Source organism: Myotis brandtii, unplaced genomic scaffold, assembly GCF_000412655.1.
Source record: "Myotis brandtii unplaced genomic scaffold, ASM41265v1 scaffold907, whole genome shotgun sequence".
NCBI lineage: Eukaryota > Metazoa > Chordata > Mammalia > Chiroptera > Vespertilionidae > Myotis > Myotis brandtii.
Genome location: NW_005371734.1, coordinates 605,429 through 631,404, shown reverse-complemented (window position 1 = coordinate 631,404; position 25,976 = coordinate 605,429). Strand labels below are relative to the sequence as shown.

The 25,976-nt window shown below is 39.1% G+C and overlaps 1 protein-coding gene across 1 annotated transcript in view; it reads right to left on the bottom strand.

Moving 5' to 3' along the window:
- The window catches only part of CPED1 (cadherin-like and PC-esterase domain containing 1), a 281,839-nt gene that overhangs the window by 199,842 nt on the left and 56,021 nt on the right, over positions 1-25,976 (bottom strand). The window contains exons 3-4 of the mRNA XM_014532746.1: positions 17,282-17,388; positions 6,530-6,605 (exon numbers count right to left, since the gene is read on the bottom strand). Of these exons, the coding sequence (XP_014388232.1) occupies positions 6,530-6,605; positions 17,282-17,388 (183 nt within the window). The remainder of the gene's footprint in view (positions 1-6,529; positions 6,606-17,281; positions 17,389-25,976) is intronic.

The following is a 25,976-nucleotide window of genomic DNA, read 5'->3' as shown; positions in this document are numbered from 1 at the left end:
GACACAGACAGTGGGTGGTGAAAACTTGGGGGGTGAGGGGAGAGAGAGGGCAATGGGGGGGAAAAGGGACATATGTAATACTTTCAACAATAAATATTTATTTAAAATAAAATAAAATAAAAACTTTTTAAAAAGCTGTGAGTTAGGATGATAAAAGGGTCATGTGAATAAATATCATTTTGACAAGAATGATGGTAGATTTGAAGTCCAGAGGAAGATGTTAACCCAGGTGATAATTTTCTTATTAATTATGTCGAATAATCAAGATGTTGGTAGATAATAGTAAGAAGGAGAAGCAAAGAGATGCTGACTATACCCCAACTCTAGAGATTAAGGTTTTAGTGGAAAACCCAGCTTCATTGTTCTCAGGGGTTAACAAAAGTCATTATTTCATGAGAAAAATCAAAATCAAAGCTGGAGTTTCCAGTTCTGGCTGGGAGGCTCAGCTGGTTGGAGCATCATTCCATAGAACAAAAAGGTCCCGATTTGATTCCCATGAGGGCACATACCTGGGCTGTGGGTTCCATCCCTAGTCAGGGCACCTACAGGATATTTCTCACATTGATGTTTCTCTCTCTCTCTCTCTCTCTCTCTCTCTCTTTCTCTCTCTCTCTCTCTCATTAAAAATCAATTTTAAGCCGAAACCGGTTTGGCTCGGTGGATGAAGCATCGGCCTGTGGACTGAAGGGTCCCGGGTTCGATTCTGGTCAAGGGCATGTGCCTGGGTTGCAGGCACATCCCCAGTGGGAGATGTGCAGGAGGCAGCTGATTGATGTTTCTCTCGTCGATGTTTCTGGCTCTCTGTCTCTCTCCCTTCCTCTCTGTAAGGAGTCAGTGGAATATATTTTTAAAAAAAATCAATTTTAAAAAAGAAAACAGCTAGAGTTACCAAGTATTTAGGCAAATGCAAAGATGCTAAGAGAAGGAGCATAGAACAAGAAAGGAAGTGGGAAGGGTATGAGAGAATGCTGACTTGGACTAGGCTGGTCATGGTAGAGATGGAGACAAGTAGACAGATAAGCTTTGGGAGTGACTTGCTGTTGAATTGAATGGGAATTTGAATGCACTCCCAGAAATTCTACCAATTAGGAATTCACTGGGTTTGCAAGCTTCTCTTATAAAAATTCAAATACATCTAAGAGGCTTATGACCCTGGTGAGGGTGTAATTTAGTCTGCATTAGTTCCATCAGCTTACTTTCACCATCACCTAGCTGAAGTCAGTCATACTTAAAGAGCTGAGAGTTTTGCTTGGGGAGAAGCATGTTTTGCATAAAGGATATAATTGTATGTAAGACAGGACGTGAAGTCTTGGGAAAGACAGAGGCCTGAAAGAGCTTACAGGAGACGCAGAGATGGTGGCAGCATTTGAGAGCACAGAGAACAGGCAAACTGGCTTCTGAAATTTGCCTGATTGCTTCTTAGAGATGTTCCCAATTTTCTTTAAAACTGGGAATGTCTCATTTCTTGTAGTCTTGTTTGAAAAAAAAACATTCCACCAATTTATAGCAGAGGAAAGGAAATAAATAAAAGCATTAAAAGCATTGACGCCTTAGCCGGTTTGGCTCAGTAGATGTGGACGAAAGGGTCCCAGGTTTGATTCCAGTCAAGGGCACATGCCAGGGTTGTGGGCTCCATCCCCAGGAGGGGGCATACAGGAAGCAGCTGATCAATGATTCTCATCACTGATGTTTCTCTCTCTCTCCCTCTCCCTTTCTCTCTGAAATCAATAAAGATATATATATATTTTTAAAGCATTAACAATTTCCATGTTGTCTTGTTTAAATTCAAGGCAGGCTACCTGATTCTCTAACAATATTTTGATGATATCATATGATAAAAAGGAATTTTAAAATCTAAAATATTAAAAATAATCATCAGTGCCATGTGAGATAAATATTATTGATCAATGTTTAAAAATAATTTCAATTATGTTATTTTAAAGATTTGTTTTATCTTTGGTAGTAAATATCTGTAATTTTTTTAAAGTCCCGTCTTCTTTAGATACAACAAAAGGTATTACATTTTATTTATTGTTTTATTTTTTCTTTAGGTGCTCACAATCTTATTAAAAAATAATGACACAGATCCTAAAATGTTCCAAATGCTACCTTTTGGGTACATTTCAAACATCATGTGTCAGGCACTGCTCAGAGCTAAGATAACACTACTGGGAAGAATGAGTAATAGCCAAAAATTTGGCTCACTCCTAACCCTGACTTCTTGGAATGGTGAGCCTGCATAAAAAAAGAACAAAAACAACAACTCACACATGAAATAAAACAATTCTCTGATGTTTTGTTTTGTACTTATACTTCAAATATGGAAAAGAAATTCTTCTTATAAAAAAAAACACAAACAGTAAAAAGCAACAAAAAAACCATTAGCAACAAGTTTGGGCTCATAAAAAAAATTAGGCAACTTTTTTTTTCTTAAGCAAAGCATTAAATGGCAAGATAAAAATAAATCAGTTTGTAAGCCCATAGAAATTCCATGGATTTGTGCCTTTGGATGTGAATCACAAGTCTAATGGCAGGTACACTCTGTGTAGCTTCAGGGATGGAACAGACTGCGAGTCTCCCCCGCTGTCTTCAAGCTTTCCTCTGCATCTGGCCCAAACTCCGTGTGTCCTGCCGCACGTGGAGGGTCCCAGCTGTGTTTAACCGGTATGATCATCCATCCTTTCTTAGCATCCTTGATTCTCTCTGCCGCCTAAGCTAAAATCTGGGACAACGCATCCGTGTGGGGAAAGGCACTGGGGAACCTCGGAATTATTGATCATTGCCAAACACTGTGTTTTTATAGATAAGAGACATGAAGCACAACCAGGCTGGAAATCTGGCTCAGAATTACCCATTTATTAAGCCTCAGAGTGAAGCTTCTCAGGTCATCTCTCAAACTGTGGAGAGACATTTCTCCATGTACCTGTCACATGTCTGCACATTTTGGAAACAGAGGCACTGACCACCTTTGCTCTGGACTATCTTTTCAAAGACGCCTAGATAGCAGACATAATAGCTTTGAAATATAAAGATCGTGTCTCCCTCCTGAGCAAAGAGAAGGTTTTGTCCAATATAACAAAACTAATGTCTCCCTTTGGGGCAAAGGGCAGGCATGCTCGCTGCCCGTTTATAGAACAGGCAAACTCCCTAAGCTAGGAGCTCCTCTCTTGAACCACAAACCACTAAGTTTACAAGTGTCAGCTGTCTTCTTCACATCGCCCGATGGGGACTGGGCTCAGTGAACCGGGACAAATGCTGATAGCCTGACTGCAGCCACTGCTGTAAATTATAGAGTCATTTTTCTCTGAGTCAGGAGCCTCCTGTCTCCTGCCAGCACCCAGGACAGACTGACTTGTGAGCTTGGAAGGGAGAAGAAATCTCAGACCCTTCATACTTTTTGACAGAAACCTAAAATTTTAGTGATAGTCACTCATATAAAAAGAAAAATAATACTAAGCACTAAGAGGCCTGTTGCTTGATTTTTCAAATCTAGGGTGATCCAGTTACCATTTTTTAAGCATTATGTTAGGGATAATATGTAATATTTTATATTCTTCAAATCAAATTTTATATATATACACGCACATATTACTTTATTTTTAAAATTTCATTTATGAAATGGTTACATTATCCTCACCCAACAGCAACCTGAAGTTAAGTCACATAGCTAATAGGTGGCAGAGCTAAAATCTCTGGTTTCAAAATTTTGTTTTGCCTTCCTCCAAATAAAACACAGCTTTAAATGGCATGGGCCATTTCGGTTTTAAATGAAATGGCTAAATTGTGTCATATTGTGTTTAGTTTGATAATCTTACCTTTTTAATAGAACTACTGTAGATGTTTAGGCACTGACATGTTGCTATCTAATATGCATTCAATATTAAATATTCAGTATTCAGAACAGATACAATGTTATTAATACTGAGTTTACATTATATACTATATAGTCACAGAAAAAGTCTACCACAAAAGCTGTTCTTTATATAGTTTAAATCATACAACCATGCTGGAGACATATTCTTTTAAAGCTACACAGCTAAGAAAACATGACAAGAGAAATAATTCCATTTAAAAAGCTATATATCCCATAAACTATCTTGTTAGTCATGAAGATAAATAGAAAATAACACACTAGACAGAGTGGAGAAAGGACATATATCGAGAACTTACAAATGTTCTTAAGAATAAAAAATGTTTGCCCAGCCTGTGTGGCTCAGTGGTTGAGCGTCTACCTATGAACCAGGAGGTCGTGGTTTGATTCCCCATCAGGGCACATGCCCGGGTGGCGGGCTCGATCCCTAGTGTGAGGTATGTGCAGGAGGCAGCCCATCAATGATTATCTCTCATCATTGATATTTCTATCTCTTTCTCCCTCTCTCTTCCTCCCTGAAATGAATAAAAAAATATTTTTTAAAAGAATAAAAAATGTTTAAAGCAAAAGAGGAAAATGTCTTAATTTTATGAAAGCAAAAATAAAATATAAACTAATAAACTGGTAATCCATTTCTGGCTATAAATGCACTTTTATCCCTATGATTCTATGTTGCTAATTCTAACACTAAAGAAACTTAATGTTCTGAGTCAACCATTTTGAAATGTAAATAGCAAAAACAACAAAACCTTAAAAATCTGTAGGCATTTTTCAAAATGCAAACAATATTTTTTCAAATTGCTTTAACTATTTCCAAATTTATAAGTAATGTATTAATGGAAATAATTATTTTACTTATGCCTCACATTACTTTAAAAAAAATAAAGAAACTATCCAGCGGATGTTTACAAAAACAAAACAAATTTAGGGACTATGGAGTCAGTTACAATTGTGATTTAAGAGAGTAACTACAGAACCAAGTTTATGTAGCTCTCATTTATTTTAGACAAGTATCTTAAATTAAACGCTTTAAGTGCTGATGCACTTTGATTTATTTTAATCCTTGGTGTATAACAGTAGTAGTATAAGTGGGACATACCAATGTGGTTAATGTTTGGTGTGAAAGCAGAAACCCCATGGAAGAGGCGATGGGTTAAGGTATTATTTTTCTGATTCCATTTGGACAAAAATTAATTTTAAAAATAATTAAAGGTATGTAGATCTAAATGTTAATTATATAATAAAATACCTTCTAGGGGCATAGCCATTAAACATTAAATGGATTTTAAACAAGAAATATGAAGAACGCTTTCATTGATGAGCTTTATAGGAGACTATAATTTCATCTATGAAGACATGTAACATCTGATGTTATTTTCCCACTCAGGGAATCTATGAGAAAATGAGATGGTGATTTTCATCCTACATTTCTAATGTTATCAAGACATAGAATTTACTCAGTCAGTATCTTGTCTTAAACACACAGACAAATTGAGAAGATTTCAGAAAGAAGAAACACATTAATCGTGAAGACATATTTTTTTAATTTCAAGTTTTATATAATTAAGAAGTACTTGTAGAGGGCCGCCTGGGAGGCACCTAGGCATTTTCTTATAATTATTGTCAGCTGAACTCAGAGCATAGGCAGCCACGCCCTGGGAACATGCTTCCCCAATAAGGCTGGACATGTTAATCAGGCAGGGGCGGAACTAGATATGTAAATCTAGGCCTTTAAAATAAACCTGCTGTGTGTCTCAGGCCGCTTTGCCGCCTTTCCATCAGAGAGGATGGCGCCCACCTAGCCCCAGCTTAAAATCTATTTCTGCATCATGGTCTTTCTTTAATTTCTTAATCCCCAGCTCCTCCGCTCAAGAACCTGTCGTTTTCCCGTGCTGGTCACGGGAAACAGAAACAGCCCACCACACTAATAACATGTTGGGGATGTAAATATTAGACCAATTTTTAGTTTTCACTAAGCAGGTTTACCTGTTCAGTCTCTGTGGAATTCTCCGATAGAGAGGTGATCAGAAATTCCTGTCTAAATATTCATGGCAAAAAGAAACAGAAACCAAAAGCATGCCCCTGTGGCAAAGAGCCTTGGAAAGCAGAGTCTACTAAAAAAGTAACATCAACCCCTGTATCTTTCCAACATGCCTTTGCCCTCACAACCTTAACTCTAAAGGAATCAGCTTGAACTTGCCTTTACAATCTCCCAATTAGGCATATAGGAGAGGAACCACAGGTGATCCACAGGTATGGCCAGAATCTGGCTGGTGTAGAGTTGCTCTGGGCCCCTTGAAAAGTAGAGGCGTTCACAGTCAGGTGCCACTTGCAACCACTGAACTGGTGGACTTTTTGTGTTTATTTGCCTCCCAAGTAACTAATTTCCCATTATTTAAGGCCAAGTTAGAGAGCACTGTCATTCCCTTCTCTTTTTTAACTGCCAGCTTTTTGGGCTGCTTGATCCTTAATTAGCACTCCTTGAAGATGAGAATGCTGCTGCAAAGGGCAGGTGTGACATTGGAGAAAACCTTGTGGATTCTGGAAGATTTATGATCGTGAAATTGGTGGACAAAGGAGCTCATCTATCAGATGGTGTCTCCTACGATGCCTACATATTTCACATGTTTATGCATAAGGAAGCTAAGGAAAGCTTACCTGGAAATCTTTGAATTATTTGACATAAGCCTTCCTTTCTGCAAAGCTGATGCTGTATTTCTGGTAATATGTTTACCTGAAAGGAATGAAAAAGATTCTAGTGAGCTGGACATTCATAAATGCTCGGGCAAAGGGAACGCCATCCACACCCTGCCCTCAGCCTCTGCAAGTCAACATTTAGATCCAGAATAAAGATTGGTCTATTTGGTAACATAAAATTAAAACCTGGCCCTTAGAAATCTTCAAAATATTTGGGAATACTTTTGAAAACCTTGATTTATTTCAAAGCCATGATATTTGCTAGAAATAAAAGGGAATACTATGTCCTTACGGCAAACAGAGCAACACAAATAACTTCATAGTTTCAAATTTAGCTTTGGCAAAAAAATAGTACTAAGCATAACATACCTCAATGTAAGTCAACTACAGTGCAACATTCCAAGGTCCCTCGGTGATTTCAATCACAGACAGTGGAAATTCAGTGCTAAACCTATTTCAAAACTCCATCCCTACTTTTCACTTCGTACTGAAGGGCATTATTGCTTCCAGAGATAAAGCCCAGCTATCACAAAACTCTACTTTAACAAAAATTTGTTCTTAAAAAGCGAATTCAAATATGTACTTTAACTTGAAAAGGTACAAACAAGCTAATTCTCTCCCCTCCTGAATTTACAGATTGGCTAGCTAGCTATTATCAACAAAATCTCAAAAATAATTCCAAATATGGTACAGCCTTCTTAAAGCCAACAGAGAGATATAAGTGTAAATTACTTTGAATATCCGTGAACAATTAAACAATTATCGATTACTCTCAAACTAATTCACTCTACTAAAACACTGGAGTTTCTCTACTTGGTCTTGCTTAGATGAGAGGATGAGAGGAACGCAGTTGCAGTTGGAGAAAAGCGAGGGAACCAGGGACAAGGCTTGTGGTCCCACTTCTCCCACCAACAGAATAACCTTGAGTCCATCACTTGGCTTCTCTTCCTCGCTCTCTCAGTTTGTAAAATAAAGCAGTTAGAGCCTTAGGTCTTTAAGTTCCACTTCTGCTCTTAGATAGTATCAACCCAATAATTCAATCATAGTTCTAGTTTTGTTTTGTTTTGTTTTGAAATGTATTTGTATTGGCTTCAGGGAGGAAGGGAGAGGAAGAAAGAGATATAGTTTTGTTTTGTTTTGTTTTGAAATGTATTTGTATTGACTTCAGGGAGGAAGGGAGAGGAAGACAGAGATATAAACATCAATAATGAGAGAAAATCATTGATCGGCTGCCTCCTGCAGGCCCCCTACCAGGGACCGTGCCCACAACCCGGCATGTGCTCTTGACCAGAATAAAACCGAGGACCCTTCAGTCCTCAGGCCAACGCTCCATCCACTGAGCCAAACCAGCTAGGGCTTATTTTGTTTTTTGATGGTTCATTTAAAAAGCACCTTAAGCTTTGAAACAATGCATCAGTTATTCTCCAACCATCCCAATCCTGTTACTGCCTCTTCATTTATTCAGTAAAATGCAAACTTCAGCCCAGGTCATCTATGAATGAAGCCCAGACTTCAGCAGAACCCACTCTGAAATCTGCACCAGCAACATTCCTAAACGCTCCATTTGAAAGTCTACAGAGATACCAAAATCTGAGCCACTTATGTTCTTCTTGCACTGGGAACTGAGAAAAGGCTGTACATATAGTGCTTGATAGACTTTAGAGATCTACATTTCTTAAATTCCAAATATGACAATTCAGAGACTAAATGTAGGGGAAAAAAAGGTTTCATAAAATCCTGAAGTTTTCCATTCAGAATTCCTAAAGCAGGCTGGAGGTCAGGGACAGAGCACTGCAAAAATATGGGAAATTCATACCAAATGTTTGAGGTTTTTTGGATTTTTTTCTTAAGCTAACATATAAAAGCATCTTTCAGATGTAAAAAAAGCTTCTAAAGGCAATAAACTTGAACCATTTTCCCCCACAACAGGCAAAATGACTGGGCTGCTATTGACTAAATAAAATCTTTCACAATAGAAGGACCCAGAAAGAGAGCCAGCATCAGGGAAGTGACATGAAAGACTATGTACTGGCACAGGTCCGGCTTCAGACCTTCTCCCACTGCTTGAAGGGTTCGGAGCAGATGTGCTGTCATTGCAAATGCTTAAAGCATCCTGGGTCCCATCGTCTGCTACAAACAGGATGGAACAGAAGCCTTGGTAACATGAGTTACAAAACTCATGGGCCAAAAAGCTTTGTGTAGATGCTGCAAAGATAGTGCACAGCGTGCACAGCCTTCACGTAGAAGGTACTTTGCTGTGTCTCATCAGAGAGATGACTTTTCATTTGAGGCCTTGGATCAAAAGGATGGCCTGACTCAGGGTCAACAAAGCACTTGCTCCAGAAATTCAGAGCCAAGCCAAGGGAAGTAACTACTCACCCCCTCCCGCCTTCCATTTTCCCAGCCCTCACCCAGTGACCTCTTCCCATGCTCTTTCCTCCAAAGTAAATCTTTGGAATTCAGAGTCACAGCAGATGACATAATCATGGTGACACGTGACACCAGAAATATCATCTCCATTCTAATCTGGAACTGAGCCACCAAACTAAGCAGTTAAACTAAATGACTCAGCACAAAGAAATAAACACACTCCAGGGCTGGGGTCACACGGCTATGGCAAATCATCTACATGACACATATTTTAACTTTTTAATTGCTAAACCTAACAACGTTTTTCTGTCTCGAGTGCTTTATATTCTTATTTTTTTATGTACATCATAAAATTTATGATTTGCATCACGGTATCAACTGGAACATCATCAAAGGAGTTTTTACTGGGTTAGCTAACTTTTATAAGATGAGCTTCTCCAGCTTCAGACTGCAATAAATATTTTTATCAGGCTTTATTTTGGGGGAAGTTCACCCACCGCCCCCACACATGCACACAACCTCCCCATTATCAGCACCCCCCACCCTTCGAGTGGTGATTTTGTTACAATTGATTAATCTATATTGACACATCCTAATCACCCAAATAGTCATTTCTATACCCATTTTTTTTTCAAACATATTCTACTGATTTTTCACAGAGAGGAAGGGAGAGGAACAGAGAGCCAGAAACATCGACGAGAGAGAAACATCGATCAGCTGCCTCCTGCACACCCCCCACTGGGGATGTGCCTGCAACCAAGGCAAACGCCCCTGACCAGAATCGAACCCAGGACCCCCCAGTCCACAGGCCGACACTCCATCCACTGAGCCAAACCGGCTATGGCTCTATACCCATTTTGTACTGGGTTTGAATGCTTTACAAATGTGTGTGTGTGTGTGTGTGTGTGTGTGTGTGTGTGTGTTTATAGACTGCTGTTCTGATATTTTTCTTAGCATAAAATCTTTCATATCTTTGAAAGAATTAGAATGAATATAAAATGATAATGACATTTGAGCCTGGGACATTTCTGAGATCAAATTGGGACAAAGGAAATGTGCATTTATTTTTTTAATATATTTTTATTGATTTCAGAGAGGAAGAAAGAGATAGAAACATCAATGATGAGAGAGAATCATTGAGTGGTTGCCCCCTGCACGCCCCCTACTGGGGATCGAGTCCCAATGCCCTTGACCTGAATCAAACCCACAACCCTTCAGTCCACAGGCCAACACTCTATCCACTGAGCCAAACCGGCTAGGGTGGAAATGTGCATTTAAAAAGATTTCAATCTCAACATATCTTCTACAACCATAATCAGTGATAATCTCTATCCAAATTATTTTTATTACATATATTATCAGAATCAAAAGTAAAAAATCATTCTTAGTTGAAACCTTTAATTAATAAGTTCAACAGTATAATATTCATTATAAACATTTAAAAGGTGTTTAAAATAAAATTTAAAAAAAAACTGACACTACAGTAACTCATTAAGGAGAATAGGCATTTAAATGTAGACTATTTATAAAGTGTAAGAAAAGATCCAAGTAATAAAAATTTTTTGGTCACTTGTGAACAATGAGAGTACACACACTTCATATTGTATCTTAGAAACTACTCTTTTTCTTCACTAGATCTGTACAGACTTTTATTCCTTTTATTTTATCAAAAATAGGATCTCTGAAAGCTGTTCAGTATCATCCATAAGGAAAAGAATTAATGACAAGAAGAGAAGCAACTAATCAAAGAAAAAAAAGTCCTTTTATCCCCCAAGTTTCTAACACACAATTCTTCCATCAAATTCACCTGAAAATGTCCTTGCATACCTTAACAGAAGAGCCCTTTCAGTAGTTCTCAGTGCTCCAAGTAGTACTAAAAACAGCATCCTGGTTTTAGGGGTTGCTAATCCCACAAACATTTAGAGCTAGAAATCAATCCCTCAACTCAGGAAATACTAGAACCTGTCTGCGAGAGGTGAGATGCAGCCCCAGTTACTAAATTTAATGCTACCCCAACTAGTGGACCTCACTTCACTTTCAGCAACACATGGACCAATACAGTTTTAAATTTATGTTACTCTCTTCCTGACTAGAGCAACTCCTGACCATTTATTTTCTATAACAGATCGATGATCATTTTCATTAAGCACTTAAATTCCAAACCTCTGACGTGTAATTTTAATTTGAACAGATGCCTTTTCTTTGTCCACTTTACAGTCTCTGACAATCCCACAACATCATCAAGCGATTTGAAACAACTGTTTTGTTTTTTTCTTTATTGTTGAAAATATTACAGATGTCCCACTTTCTTTTTCCCCCTCACCCTACCCAGGCCTTCACCACATTATTGTCTATGTCCATGGGCAATGCATATATGCATACAAATTCTGTGGTTAATCTCTTCCCACCTCCTCTCATCCCTCTGAGATTCATCAGTCTGTTCCATGCTTCCATGCCTCTGGATCTATTTTGTTCATCCTTTTATTTTGTTCATTATATTCCACATTGAAGTGTGATCCTGTGATATTTGTCTTTCTCTATCTGGCTTATTTGCCTTTCCAGAATCTCCAGGTCTCCCCATGCTGTCTCAAAGGTAAGAGATGCTTCTTTTTTACAGCGGCATAGTATTCCATGGTGTAAATGTATCACAGCTTTCTTATCCACTCATCTACTGATGGGCACTTGGGCTGTTTCTGGATTTTAGCTATTGTAAATAACACTGCTATGAACATAGGGATACATATATTCTTTCTGATTGGTGTCTTGGGATGCTTAGAATATATTTCTAGAAGTGGAATAACTAAATCAAACAGCAGTTCCATTTTTAATTTTTTGAGGAAACTCCATACTGTTTTCCATTGTGGCTGCACCAGTCTGCATTCCCACCAGTAGTATACTAGGGTACCTTTTCCTCCACATCCTTGCCAGCACTTGTTGTTTCATGATTTGTTTTGATTTGCATCTCTCTGATTATTAGTGACGTTGAACATTTTTTCATGTCTCTTGGCGATCTGTATGTCCGCTTTGGAGAAGTGTCTATTTAGGTCCTTTGCCCATTTTTAAATTAGATTGTCTTCCTTTTGTTGAGTTGTATGACTTCTTTATATATTTTGGAGACTAACCCCTTAGACTATATATCATTGGCAAATATATTCTCCCATACAGTGGATTCCCTTTTCATTTTGAGGATGGTTTCTTTTGCTGTGCAGAAGACTTTTAGTTTGATGTAGTCCCATTTGTTTATTTTTTCCTTTGTTTCTCTTGCCCAAGGAGATGTACAGGTGAAAATTCTGCCACATGAGATGTCTGAGATTTTGTTGTCTATATTTTCTTCTAGGATTTTTATGGTTTCATGACTTGCATTTAAGTTTTTTATCCATTTTGAGTTTATTCTTGTGTATGGTGTAAGTTGATGATCTAGTTTTATTTTTTTTGCATATACCTGTCCAATTTACTCAACATTATTTATTGAAGAGACTGTCTGTACTCCAAATGCTCTTGCCTCCTTTGTCAAATGTTATTTGAGTGTAGTGGCTTGGGTCAATTTCTGGGTTCTCTTTTCCATTACTTTGATCCTTATGCCTGTTCTTGTGCCAGTACCAGGCTGTATTGATTACAATGGCTTATAGTGTAACTAGAGGCCCGTTGCAGGAAGATTCCTGCAAGAATAGGGCTTCCTGAGACTGGAGCAAAGCAGAGAAGGGAGAGAAGCCCTTCTCTGCTACCTCGCTCCCTCCCTTCACCACTTCACCCTAGGCTCCCTCCCTTCTCTGACACCTCGGCTCTCCCCCTTCTCCACTGCTTAGCTCCCTCCCGTCTCCACCGCCTCACTCCCTCCCGTCTCCACTGCCTCACTCCCTCCTGTCTCCACCGCCTCGGCTCCCTCCCATGTCCTCTGCTTCACCTCCCTCCCGTGTCCACCTCCTCACTCCCTCCCTTCTCCACCACTTCACTCCCTCCCATGTCTGCTGCCTCAGCTCCGCTCCCGTCTCTGCTACCTCTGATCCATTCCCTTCTCCGCTGCTTGGCTCCCTTCTGCAGTGCTTGGCTTCCTTCTACACTGTCTTCAGTCTTCGCTGGGTGCCTGTCTATGCAAATTAACCGCCATCTTTGTTGGGTTAATTTGCATATTCTTCTGATTGGCTGGTGGGCATAGCGAAGGTACGGTCAATTAGCATCTTTGTCTTTTATTAGTGTAGACTAGAGGCCTGGTGCACGAAATTCGTGCACGTCAAAGGGCAGGGGTCCTTCAGCCCAGCCTGAGGCCGCTCGGAGTCTGGGACCCCTTGCTCCTTACTGCCCACCTGCTGGCTTCTTATCGTTCGGCTGGCTACTCCTTAGCGCTATCGCAGAGGTGGGAGAGGCTCCCCAGCCATGAGCCTGGCTTCTGGCTAAGTGGTGCTCCCCCTGTGGGAGCGCACTGACCACCAGGGGGCAGATGCTCAACGCAGGAGCTTCCCCCTGGTGGTCAGTGCACAACATAGCAACTGGTCATTCTGGTCGTTCCACTGTAATGGTCACTTAGGCTTTTATTATATAGATCTGATATCCGGTATTGTGATCCCTCCAGCTTTGTTCTTCTTTCTGAATTTTGCAGCAGTTATTTGGGGTCTTTTTTGGTTCCACATAAATTTTTGCAGAGTTATGATTTGTCAATGGCTAACTTTCTCTATATTGTTCTAGATCTGTGAAATATGCCATTGGTATTTTAATAGGGATTGTGTTGAATCCATAGATTGGATGGGCATTTTAATGATGTTAATTCTTCCATGAACATGGAATATGCTTCCATTTGTTTATGTCTTCCTTTACTTCTTTTTTTCAATGTCCTATAGTTTTCTGAGTACAGGTCTTTTACTTCCTTGAGTAAGTTTATTACAAGGATCATATATTTTTTTGTTGCAATGGCAAAAAGGATTGTTTTTTTGTTTGGTTTGGTTTGGTTTGGTTTGGTTTGGTTTGGTTTGGTTTGGTTTTTCTCTCTGGGAGTTCATCATTGGTGAATAAAAATGCCATTGATTTCTGGATGTTGATTTTGTATCCTGCTGCTTGCCTAATTCATTTTCTAAATCTATTAGTTTTTTGGTGGAATCTTTAGGGTTTTCTATGTATAATATCATGTCATCTGCAACTAATAACAGTTTTACTTTCTCCTTTCCAATATGGATGCCCTTTTTTTCTTCTTGTCTGATCCCTGTAGCTAGGACTTCAAGTACTATGTTGAATAAAAGTGGTGAAAGTGAACATCCCAGTCTTGTACCTGCTTTTAGTTTTTCCCATTGAGTATGATGTTAGCTGCAGGTTTTTCTTATATGGACTTTATTATGTTGAGGTATGATCTCTCTAGTCCCACTGTGCCAAGAGTTTTTATAAAAAATGGTTGCTAGATTTTGTTGAATGCTTTTTCTGCATCTATTGATCTGATCATGTAATTTTTATATTTAATCTTTAATTTTATATTTAATCTATATGTATCACATTTATTGATTTGCAAATATTATACCAGCCTTGTATCCCTGAAATAAATACCACTTGGTCATGGTGTCTGATCTTTTTAGTACATTGCTAGATCCGATTTGCTAATATTTTGTTGAGGATTTTAGCAACTCTGTTCATCAGGAAAATTGGCCTATAATTTTCTCTCTTTGTAGTGTCTTTATCTGGTTTCAAAATTAGGATAATGCTGACCTCATAAAAAGAGCTAGGAAGTCCTCCTCCCTCTTGAATTTTTGGTAAGTTTTAATATTTATGTTTACATAAATAAATTATGGCTCATGAAGCTTCAAATTATTTATGTTCCCAAGTGACAGTTGTATAACATATATCATTTATAATTTTTGTATTCTTTAAGTATATTCATTAGCATATGCTGTAAATGCAGTGGCTAAACACCTTTTTAGAAAGGTTCTGTAGTGATATGGTAAAGAAAACAGAATTTGAAGTCCGACTGTCTGAATTTGAATCCTCTTTGCTTCATTTATGATCCGTGATTTTCTTAACCTCTATGTGCTTAGTCTCCTAAAATGTAAACAATGGACATAAATAAATATGGAAGCACTTTGAATGGTGTCTGGTACCAATGGGAAGCCTTGGCAAAAGATTGGAGGGTGGGAGTGGAGACAGTTTGGACACTTATCTTCCAAGCTTCCTCTTTGCAGAACTATGATTTGTCAATAGCTAACTTTCCCCATACTTATAGCTCCTCTCTTATGGCTCCCCCACTGACCTCTCTTTCTTGGTTCCAGCTCCCATTAGGTTCTGCTACACCATTACTTCTTCATACCCTTCCTCAGACCAGAGCTGGGGGAAATGTTATGTTGCTGGTTCCTTTGTGTCTCCAATCTTTTTTGTTTCTCTTATTCTGCCAAAACCACTATAAATAGCTCCTTCGTTAATTTCCCTTCAGTTATATCCTTTTGAGTACAGCATTTTTCTCTTGCTGGGAGGTGCGGTATGTTTTTCACTGTGACAATGGTGGGCAAGATAAATGTCAGGGGCAAAATATTTGCTTCATAAAAATTAGTGAGGAGGATTTAGCAATAGTCTTGGTAAAATATGGTGATTGCCCGGCTAGGGTAAAGGTAGTAAGTACTGATATATTTGAGAAATATTGAGCACTAAAATGTTTAAGAAATATTTAGGTTTCATTGTATTAGTGATTGATGGAATGCAGATGACAAAGAAAAGGAAGGGCTCAGAGGTGAAGGCCAGATTTCTATCTCAGGAAATGATAGAGAACTTGATCATGCTTATGACCATCAGAACAGAAGTTCTGCAAAGCTTTTAAATGCAAGAACAGAGTAAATTTACTGGGGAAAACAATGAGTTGGTTTTCTCCATGTTGAGTTTGAGGTGTCTGTGGGACATAGAGTGGAGATGATAATCAGACCTGGAGATGTACATGCAAGCCCAAAGCCTGGTATAGTGCTTTGAATTTTAGATGTAGATTTGGGGATCATCAACTACAAATGGCAGTTAAAACTTTGGGAGTGGTGTTAGGGAACACAGGCATTTAAGAATGGGCAGAGGAAAGGTAGCTATAAAAAAGAAAGAGAGAAGAAATAGCCAAAAATCCTATACAATAAAAGGGTAATATGCAACTCGACTGAACGGCAGGCAATGACCACCAGGGGGCAGGCAGACAATGCAGGAGCTGCCCCCTGGTGGTTAGTGCACTCCCACAGGGGGAGCGCCACTCAGCCAGAAGCCAGCTAACAGCTGGCGAGCTCAGCGGGGGCGGCGGGAGCCTCAGCAGCCCCCAAGGCAGCCTAAGATGTCCGACTGACGGCCTAAAGATGTCCGTCAGTCGGACATCCATCCACTGAAGGCTCCCAGACTGTGAAAGGGCACAGGCCGGGCTGAGGGACCTCCCCCATCAAGTGCATGAATATCGTGCACCGGGCCTCTAGTATATAAGAAGAACCAAAACAATGTGCTCAGTCCAAAGGCCAAGGGAGTCAAGAGTCAGAAATAGAGAGGAATTATCAAGACTGTCAGTTTCAGAAATATCAAGTGATCAGGATTACTACTACAATACTATTTTACTACTGAAAACAGCTATTAGTTTTGACACTTTTTTTTTTCAGAGACTTGTTACAGGTACCAAAATATAGCATATTTCCAGCACAGTGACCAAACACATTATTGGGCATTTGATAAATGTTCGTTAACTTTTCTAAAAGCATTTACAAAAATTCACACAAAGTAAGCAGTAGAGATTGAATGTCAATTTTAAAAGTTAATAATAAATTGTATAAATTTTATTATAATTCAGAATACCACTTTAACTTTGAAAAAGTTAAAACAGTGATCTAGAGAATAAAGACTTGACTACTTTGGATAAACATGTGGCCAGGGTAAGCAACAACCCAGAGGCTACAGACTTCTCAATCAAGTTTTGGGTCCTGACCTAGCTGGTTTGGCTCAGCGGATGGAGCGTCGGACTGCAGACTGAAGAATCCCGGGTTCGATTCCGGTGAAGGGCACATGCCCAAGTTGCAGGTTCGAACCCCAATGGGGTTTGTGCAGGAGGCAACCGATCAATGATTCTCATTATTGATGTTTCTATCTCTCTCTCCCTCTCCCTTCCTTTCTGAAATCAAAAAAATATTAAAAAAAAGTTTTGGGTCCTGCTAGGTAGTTGCTGGCATTGAGGGGGATTCTATCAAGCAAAAATGGTGAACCTTTTATGGTAAAGTCTATAAGGCATGACCATTGGAACTCTCTCCAAACATGTAATGGATCCTAATGGTGAAACTTTTTTGAACATTATCGAACAAGAGATGCAGGTGGTAATATCTATAGGACTAATATAATCTGTGCATGTGTGAAAAAAATATTTACCTTTTGATGTAAACTTAACTGGCACACATCTTCCTTGGATATGCAGGGATTTCCAGCAGCTTTCCTAGAAGACAGGCAAATGAGCAGATCCCAAGAGCCCAAATCACCTAATAGCAAAAAGCATTGAAAAAAAAATTATCAGATTTTTTAAAGGCAGCATTTACTTCTTTAGATTAAAGAATATAATTATTTTGGTCCTAAAACACAGGCAACAACAGTCTGATTATATTTAAAAGTCAATATTCAATGTGACTAAAGTTCAACTTTTCTAAATTTATCAGACCTAACATTTTTATATTTAGTATTGTACCCTAGGAAAATTCAATTTTCTGAAGCAATATCAAAACATTTCTTAAAAAAGAACTAAAATTAAAATATAACAAATTTACAAAGTCTCATTTGGAAATTGGGAGGAAAGAAGACTATAAAGTTATTTTAAGATAGGAGATAGTTGCAAAATCAAATAATGATCAGTCAAAACACTGGATATTTAGTTTTGGGCTTCAGTAACACCATTACTTTTCATAGGTCTTAAACATCAAATATACTTTCATAAGATTTCTTACAGAGAAAATATTGTAGTGGGCAGAAAATAAAATTCAATGAAAAATTTAAGACACAGATTTTGTCCAAAAGAAATTTGTAGTTTAGTTATAGACAGCACAGAGTTAGATCAAAATACAGAGTAAAACATGGACCAAAGCAAATGATAGTTCATTTATTTCACCAAGGACAAAGTCCTTTGCCAATAAATCTTAGTAACTTACCAAAATAATCTCAGAAGAATACAGTTTTGCATAATGTTTAAACATTTAAAAGTAAACATTTGCCAAAAAGATTAACATTTGCATATATTTCACTTATACTCTTTGATTTATTTATATAAATTTTTATCAATATGCCTTACATAAAATTGGTGCTTTAAAAATATTTGCCAAATTAATGAATGAGTAACTAGCCCATGGTAGGGTAGTAAACACATTTCTTTAGAGAGGGTACACAAATGGGTAAACCAAAAATTACCAGAAAAGGTTATGTATAAAAGAATTTATATTATTAGGAACTTCCCTATTTTGGATGGAAATCCAGTTTAAAAAAATTAAGCAATTTCTGTACACATGATCTTTTGTTGACCACTCGTGACATAATGTTCCTTTGAGTAATTACTTATGCCAGATCTCACAAGTCATTTCCCACAATAGGTGTTAGTGGTCTCTAAAAGGAAGATAACCAATGTCTCCAAATCTTATCTTTTAACAATTTCCCAGAAGGCCCTGGCCAGTGTGACTCAGTTGGTTGAGCACTGTCCTGTGCACTGAAAGGTTGCCAGTTCAATTCCTGGTCAGGGCACATGTCCAGGTTGCAGGCCTGATCCCCAGTTTGGGGGAGGGGGGGAGCAGGAGGCAGCCAATTGATGTTTCTCTCTCACATCGATATTTCTCTCTCTCTCTTTTTCTCTCTATAAAAAAATATTTTTTTAAAAAAATAAAAATATGTTTTTAATTCCCAGAAAAATGTCTTTCTTGAGACCCTTATACTGTCAAAGAAGGGCTTTATAGAAAAAAAAAGAAAAGAAAGATTAATAAGGAAGTGTGAGCTGTGACAAGTAGGAATGAAATTTCACTCTTCACTAATCAAGTCTTTTTTTAAAATTTCTCTCTCACATCGATATTTCTCTCTCTCTCTCTTCTTCTCTCTATAAAAAAATATTTTAAAAAATAAATAAAAATATATGTTTTTAATTCTCAGAAAAATGCCTTACTTGAGAGCCTTATATTTTCAAAGAAGGGCTTTATAGAAAAAAAAGATTAATAAGGAAGTGTGAGCTGTGACAAGTAGGAATGAAATGTCACTCTTCACTAATCAAGTCTTTTACAAGTTGAGCAGCTCTGTGCTGTCTGGACTATTGGTTCCTCTGTAATTGTTCTGCTTCTAGAAGAGAAACCTCCCTGTCTAACAAAAGTTGATCCAGGCAGTTGAGCTCAAGTTAACATATGAGCTCTTGTCCTAGAAATTCTCTGTTTGCTTGTTGTATCCCAAGACACTGAAAGATACACAAGAGTTCAAAGGACAAGGAGAAATGGTGCTGCGATTTGGGGATGGGTGAAATCTCTCCATGTAATTGCTATCAGGCCTTAGGCTTGAAGGGTCTACCCTGTTCCACTCACCCTCATTTTAAAGAAACTACAAGCATATTCCATTAGCTCAATCTAAATACGCCGATGATTCCAATACTTTAAATGTGCATCTGGCATTTAAAAAATCTTTATTGATTTCAGAGTGGAAGGGAGAGGGAGAGAGATAGACGCATCAATAATGAGAGAGAATCATTGATTGGCTGCCTCCTGCATGCCCTCTACTGGGATCAAGCCCAAGACCCAGGCATGTACCCTGACCTGGCCGCTCAACCACTGAACCACACTGGCCAGGCCATCTGGCATTTTCAACCAAAACCTTTGATGTGGATTCAAAAGGAAAAGATAAAGACTGTTTCATTCAATATTATTTCTAGCCCAAGAAACATTATAAACCTAGAAGAAATGTCCTGTCTTAATATACTCAACTAAATATTTTAAGAAGATATGAATATGCAAAGAAAGAATTTCAAATTATGGACTCTATTGTTTGGGTGTTAAACACAGAATACATTTTTTATATTCCCCTTTCACTACCCAAGGCACATGCACAATTTCTCAATTTGATAGAAAAAAAATATTAAGCCATAAATGTTTAAAAATGGAAGACACCTTTAAATAATTCAACGCATTCAATTTATCAAGAACCTCCTATGAACAGAACATTGTACTAGAAATATGAAAGTAACTAGCAAAAAGAAAAAGAAAAAGAAAGCAGTAACTGCCTTCAGCAATCTACTCGAAGGATCTAAACATTAAAAAGAATTTAGAATAACTTCTAAAGCATCACATAGTTTTTGAGGCTCATAAGAGTTACCCATCATCTCAAAAATATTTAATTAATATTTAAAATTCAAGATGAATATTTTAAAAATACACTATAGCATATAAATTTTACTGTAAAATGAATAAAGTAAAACTGAAGTTTTCAAGTCATCTCTTTATACTTCTTACCTAATTCTTGCTACCATGATCTGAAAAATACTGATTGTTTCCATTCAAAATTCCCATTGCTACACTCATTAAGTTCTACCTCAATTTTCCAATTAAATATTTAATAGACCTTTTTCACTTTCTTTTCAGTTCTTTCTCCAACTTTAGAAATCAACTACCTCTGCTGACTCCCACAGCCCTTTTTAAGAGTAGAAGCTTATTTATTGCATGAGTGTTATTCTGCATTCAAAGTTGACTTTAAAAAAAATCAATAGTCACATTGACTTATAGAAACTGGGCAGAAAACAAAGCACATTCACTAACTAAGTAAATCACACTCAGAAGTCAACCGTGGAGCATTTGGGATACAATTTGTGCCTTGGCAAAATTACAGATTACTGTATACTGTGAGCTTCGGGTCATGCTCACGTAGCTGAAAGCATGAGACTGGGGACGCACATGCCCAGTGTTTCACAGCGAGACTGCAGGCGCCCGGGAAGAGTCAAGCCCACGCGTGGGGTGCATGTGGCCTGCACAGTGTTTGTTTTGTTTTGTTGTACAATTTTAAGTATTTGACAAAATGCAAATGCCAGCACAGTTCACATCAAAATCCAGTTCAGCCTTCATTTGAAAACTGGGCAGCACCTGGCCCATGCCTGCGTGGCAGCCAGTAGCTGGAGCTAAGTACAGCTCCCCACACGTTCTCCAGTTGACCCTACTGGCCCTGCCTGCTCCCATGCTGCGTGGGCTCCGCCTCCAGGAGCAGAAAACAGGGCTAACCCTGGTGTAAAAGGCTGGTGTGTCAGTGCCCATCAATTGCTCATTCAGCAAGCGGATGATCCGTGTTTCAGCTTTCAATGAATTACACTGTTCATTGTGTAAAGTGATTTTGATGAGCTGACTTTAGGCTCATTGATATTTGGTCAGTTGGTCTTAAAAGCATATGTGACTATACCCTTTGATTTCCAGATTTGGCCACACTCTCCCGCAAAGCTGAGTAAGGTTACCTCAGCTCTGAAGACATGTTATTGGCTGTGTTACTGTTAGAAAGGACTGAAGTGTGACTTCTTAGAGTTGTTCTTTTTCTCAGGAGCCTGGAAAAGGCAAAAGTTGCCCTTGATCTTCTTTTTCACTTACGTCTCTTCTCAGGTTGGATTGCTAACGTGGCTCAGGTCCCACTTCTAGCTTGGCTGGCTCTCATCTTTTCTCACTCACACTCTCTCTTTGGACTCTTTTCCACATTCGGCCTGTCTCAGAGCTGTTGTCACAGTTATAAATGGCCTAGGACAGGCTCTTTCTAGGCATTGGGACAAACATTCTTGGTGTTCATCTTGCTTGGTGTGTTTCTTCTGCACCCAGAAGATTGACATTAGAGTGTAAGAGCTGAGAAGTCAGATTTGGATTTGGGGGAAAACAGGTAAAGTGGACCAGAAAAGTTTAAATAACTGGTCCAAGGTTAGCCATATGTGGAAAGAGAATTTTAATACATGATGTTGAGCTCTAGTGGTGGAAAGAGAATTTTAATACATGATGTCGAGCTCTAGAGGCCATGTTTGAGACCATTAAATCGTTATCCCTTCGAAAAACAAAGAGGCAACAGAGAAACTTAGCTTTTGAGGCTTTATATGTTAACTTATCACTCACACTCTCTCTTTGGACTCTTTTCCACATTCGGCCTGTCTCAGAGCTGTTGTCACAGTTATAAATGGCCTAGGACAGGCTCTTTCTAGGCATTGGGACAAACATTCTTGGTGTTCCATCTTGCTTGGTGTGTTTCTTCTGCACCCAGAAGATTGACATTAGAGTGTAAGAGCTGAGAAGTCAGATTTGGATTTGGGGGAAAACAGGTATAGTGGACCAGAAAGGTTTAAATAACTGGTCCAAGGTTAGCCATATAGTTAGTGGTGGGAAGAGAATTTTAATACATGATGTCTAGCTCTAGAGGCCATGTTTGAGACCATTAAATCGTTATCCCTTTGAAAAACAAAGAGGCAACAGAGAAACTTAGCTTTTGAGGCTTTATATGTTAACTTATGCAGAACTTTCAATAACATAACTTTGTGGGATAGAAACAATTATTTGCAACATAGTACATAGTTGCTTAGAGTTGCAACTCAGAGGCCGGCAAGTCAGGCGGGGAACGTTGGAGTCTGCAGTCACTGGAGCAAGCAAGCCTCATGTTCGCTTCCAGCTGCCTGGCTGCCGGCCGCCATCTTGGCTGACAGTTAATTTGCATAAGGATATGCTGATTAGCCAATGGGAAGGGTAGCGGTCGTACGCTAATTACCATGTTTCTCTTTTATTAGTGTAGACTAGAGGCCTGGTGCATGAAATTCGTGCACTCAAGGGAGGGAAGTCCCTCAGCCTGGCCTGCGCCCTCTCGCAGTCCAGGAGCCCTTGGGGGATGTCCAGCTGACCTCTGGGGATGTCCCTACGGAGCGGGCCTAAGCGGTCAGTCGGACATCCTTAGTGCTGCCGCGGAGGCAGAGAGGCTCCTGCCACCACCACTGCACTCACCAGGCGTGAGCCCAGCTCAGGGCTTCTGGCTGAGCAGTGCTCCCCCTGTGAGAGCACACTGACCACCAGGGGGCAGCTCCTGCATTGAGCTTCTGCCACCAAGTGGTCAGTGTGCGTCATAGTGACTGGTCGTTCTGCCGTTCAGTTGATTTGTATATTAGCCTTTTATTATATGGGATAGATACTTTATAAGAGAAGAAACTGAGACAAAAAGAAATTATTTAGCTTTGGTATTTTTCCAACTACTGTCCAGTGCATCTATTTTCCTTTGGGACCTTGGAGGAAAAAATGCCTAAAACAGGGATAATTCAGGTATTCCTAGACCCTCACCCAGCAGCAGCACACCCCAAAATGTTATTAGCAATACCACTGGAAATTGAAGTAGAATTTTCATATGTAAAAGAGTAGTAATCCAACTGCACGTGTACTCAGAATCTATAAATATTAATTTGTCCTTCGCCTACTTTTGAAAAGAAATCTCTAAAAGTTGCTTAGATTCTTTGATGGTTAAAATGATTTCTTTCAAAAAATAAAAAATAAGAATAAAATAAAATAAAACCATTTCTTTCCCAAAGAAACCAGAGCAGGACTAGCCCTCCAGACTGAGTCAAGCCTTTGAATAGAGAGGTCATGGGACATTGTTCTAGGAAAACAGGATGTGGATGTTCCCTTCTCCATCTCAAAATTACAAAAACATGAGAAACACTTACAGGCGTGTCTCCATAAACAGTGAAACCAAATGGCTCAGAGCACCACTCACTATCACTCCACAGCGCTGGCTCTGGAAGCAAAGAGGGCGCCACAGACAATTTCAGGAGTTGTCAGGGCCCAGATGTATTCACTCCGATATGAAATCGTACTGATTGTTGCGTTTATCCTCTCTAAGGTTGCTCGGAAACCAGCGAACATCTTAGTGTCAAAAGGAAGAACAGTTTTTAAAGGTCTTTGTTCTTAGTTTTAATCAAGCATCTGCCCTAAGGAGTGAGGCTTCCTTTAGAATATTTCCAGTCTCTCACAGGCAGGCTGCCATGTAAAATAAACAACCATTTCCTGGCTCTCAAATGACTCCCTCATTGATAAGGTCTGCCTATCAGTAATTCAGCCCAGGGAACAGCAGAGAGCAGAGCGTTCTCAGACCGCAGCATTCGTATAAATGCTATTTATTCCCCAGGAATGACAACTGCAATTTTCTGGCACACTATATAAAAATCTCTGAATATTAAGTCTATTTCTGCTTTATTTGTCTTCATAGCCCTTATCATCATCTGACAGATTATATATTTGTCTATTTGTGTATTGTCTGTCTCTCCCCACTTGAATGTGAGCTCTATGAGGGCAGGGCTGTCTGTTTTGTTCATTTCTGTGTTCTCAGAACCTACAATAGGGGCTGGAATATAAGATATACTTGCTACATATTTGTTAAATGCATAAATAAATGTAACAGGTCAACAATTAAAAAGCAAAAGCCAGTATATTGAAATACTTTTATAAAACCAAAATTGAAAGATAGTGAGAAAAAAATGTTAATGTTTTTTAAGAAAGGACATAAAGATATATTTTGGTTCTTAGAATGAAGAAGGAGAAGTAAATACAAAAAATCAAAGTTAACTATTCATTGCATTGAAATAATTATAAAAACAAACAGCCAATTCCAAGTGCTTTACTTATTGGAAACTTTTCTGTGAACACATACATTAGACTGAAGCAGAAAAGATTTATAAAGTATGACTCAAAAAATAAATTTGTCCATGAGCTTCTAAGATGCATAGCTACAAAACCCAAGCCTCATTTACTTATTCAGGGTATTAGATTTTATACTCCACTAGAGGCCTGGTGCATGGAATTCGTGCATGGGGGGCGGGTCCCTCAGCCTGGCCTGCACCCTCTCCCAATCCAGGACCGCTGGCTCCTAACCGCTCACATGCCTGCCTGCCTGATCGCCCCTATCCACTCTGCCTGCCTGCCTGATCGCCCCTATCCACTCTGCCTGCCTGCCTGATCTCCCCTAACCGCCTCTGCCTGCCTGCCTGCCTGATCGCCGCTAACCACCTCTGCCTCAGCCCCTGCACCTGGGACCCAGGCTTCCCTCCTCCAGCCAGCTGCAGGCACCCGGGACCTGGGCCAGCTTTGCCCGGGCTGGCCGCAGGCACCTGGAACCCCAGGCAGTGCCACCCAGGCCCCGGCTTTGTCAGGAAGGACATCCAGAAGACATCCAGTCTATCTGGTCTAATTAGCATATTACCCTTTTATTAGTATAGATAAGGATACAATTAGGCTGATTTCCTAAAATTTGTTTTCTTTCAATGTGAAATACTAAAGATGTTTACTTTTTAAATCATATATAATATAATATCACATAAGGCTATTGCACATTCCACCATGCCATCTCTATACCCTCTCTCTCTTTTTTAATACTAAAGATGTTTACTTTTTAAATCATATATAATATATCATCACATAAGGCTATTGCACATTCCAACATGCCATCTCTATATCCTCTCTCTTTTTTTAAGATTTTTAAAAATATATTTTTAGTGATTTCAGAAAGGAAGGGAAAGGGAGAGAGAGAGAGAGAAACATCAATAAAAGAGAATCATTGATTGGCTGCTTCCTGTGTGCCCCCTACTGGGGATAGAGCCCACAACCTGGGCATGTGCCCTTGACCAGAATTGAACCCAGGACTCTTCAGTCCACAGGCAGATGCTCTATCCACTGAGCCAAACAAGCTAGGGCCTGCATCTTTTAAGGTTCATTAACCAGTTCCCTTAACTGAACTCTTAATATGATGGGTCTAACAGAGGACCCATAGCTTATTTTATTCATGGCTTTTTTTTTAAGGATGGAAAAATACTTGCCTTCTTATATCTAACACTGATTCTAGTAGACACTTAGCAGATATTTACTGGATTGAATATTTCAATTTTTGGAATGCATTTGAAGAAAAATCATATATACAGAACCTTGAGATCTTCAGTGAATTTTACAACATGGCACAAAATCTATTTAAATCTGGTTCCCTTGCCGAAACCGGTTTGGCTTGGTGGATAGAGCGTCAGCCTGCGGACTGAAAGGTCCCAGGTTCGATTCCGGTCAAGGGCATGTAACTGGGT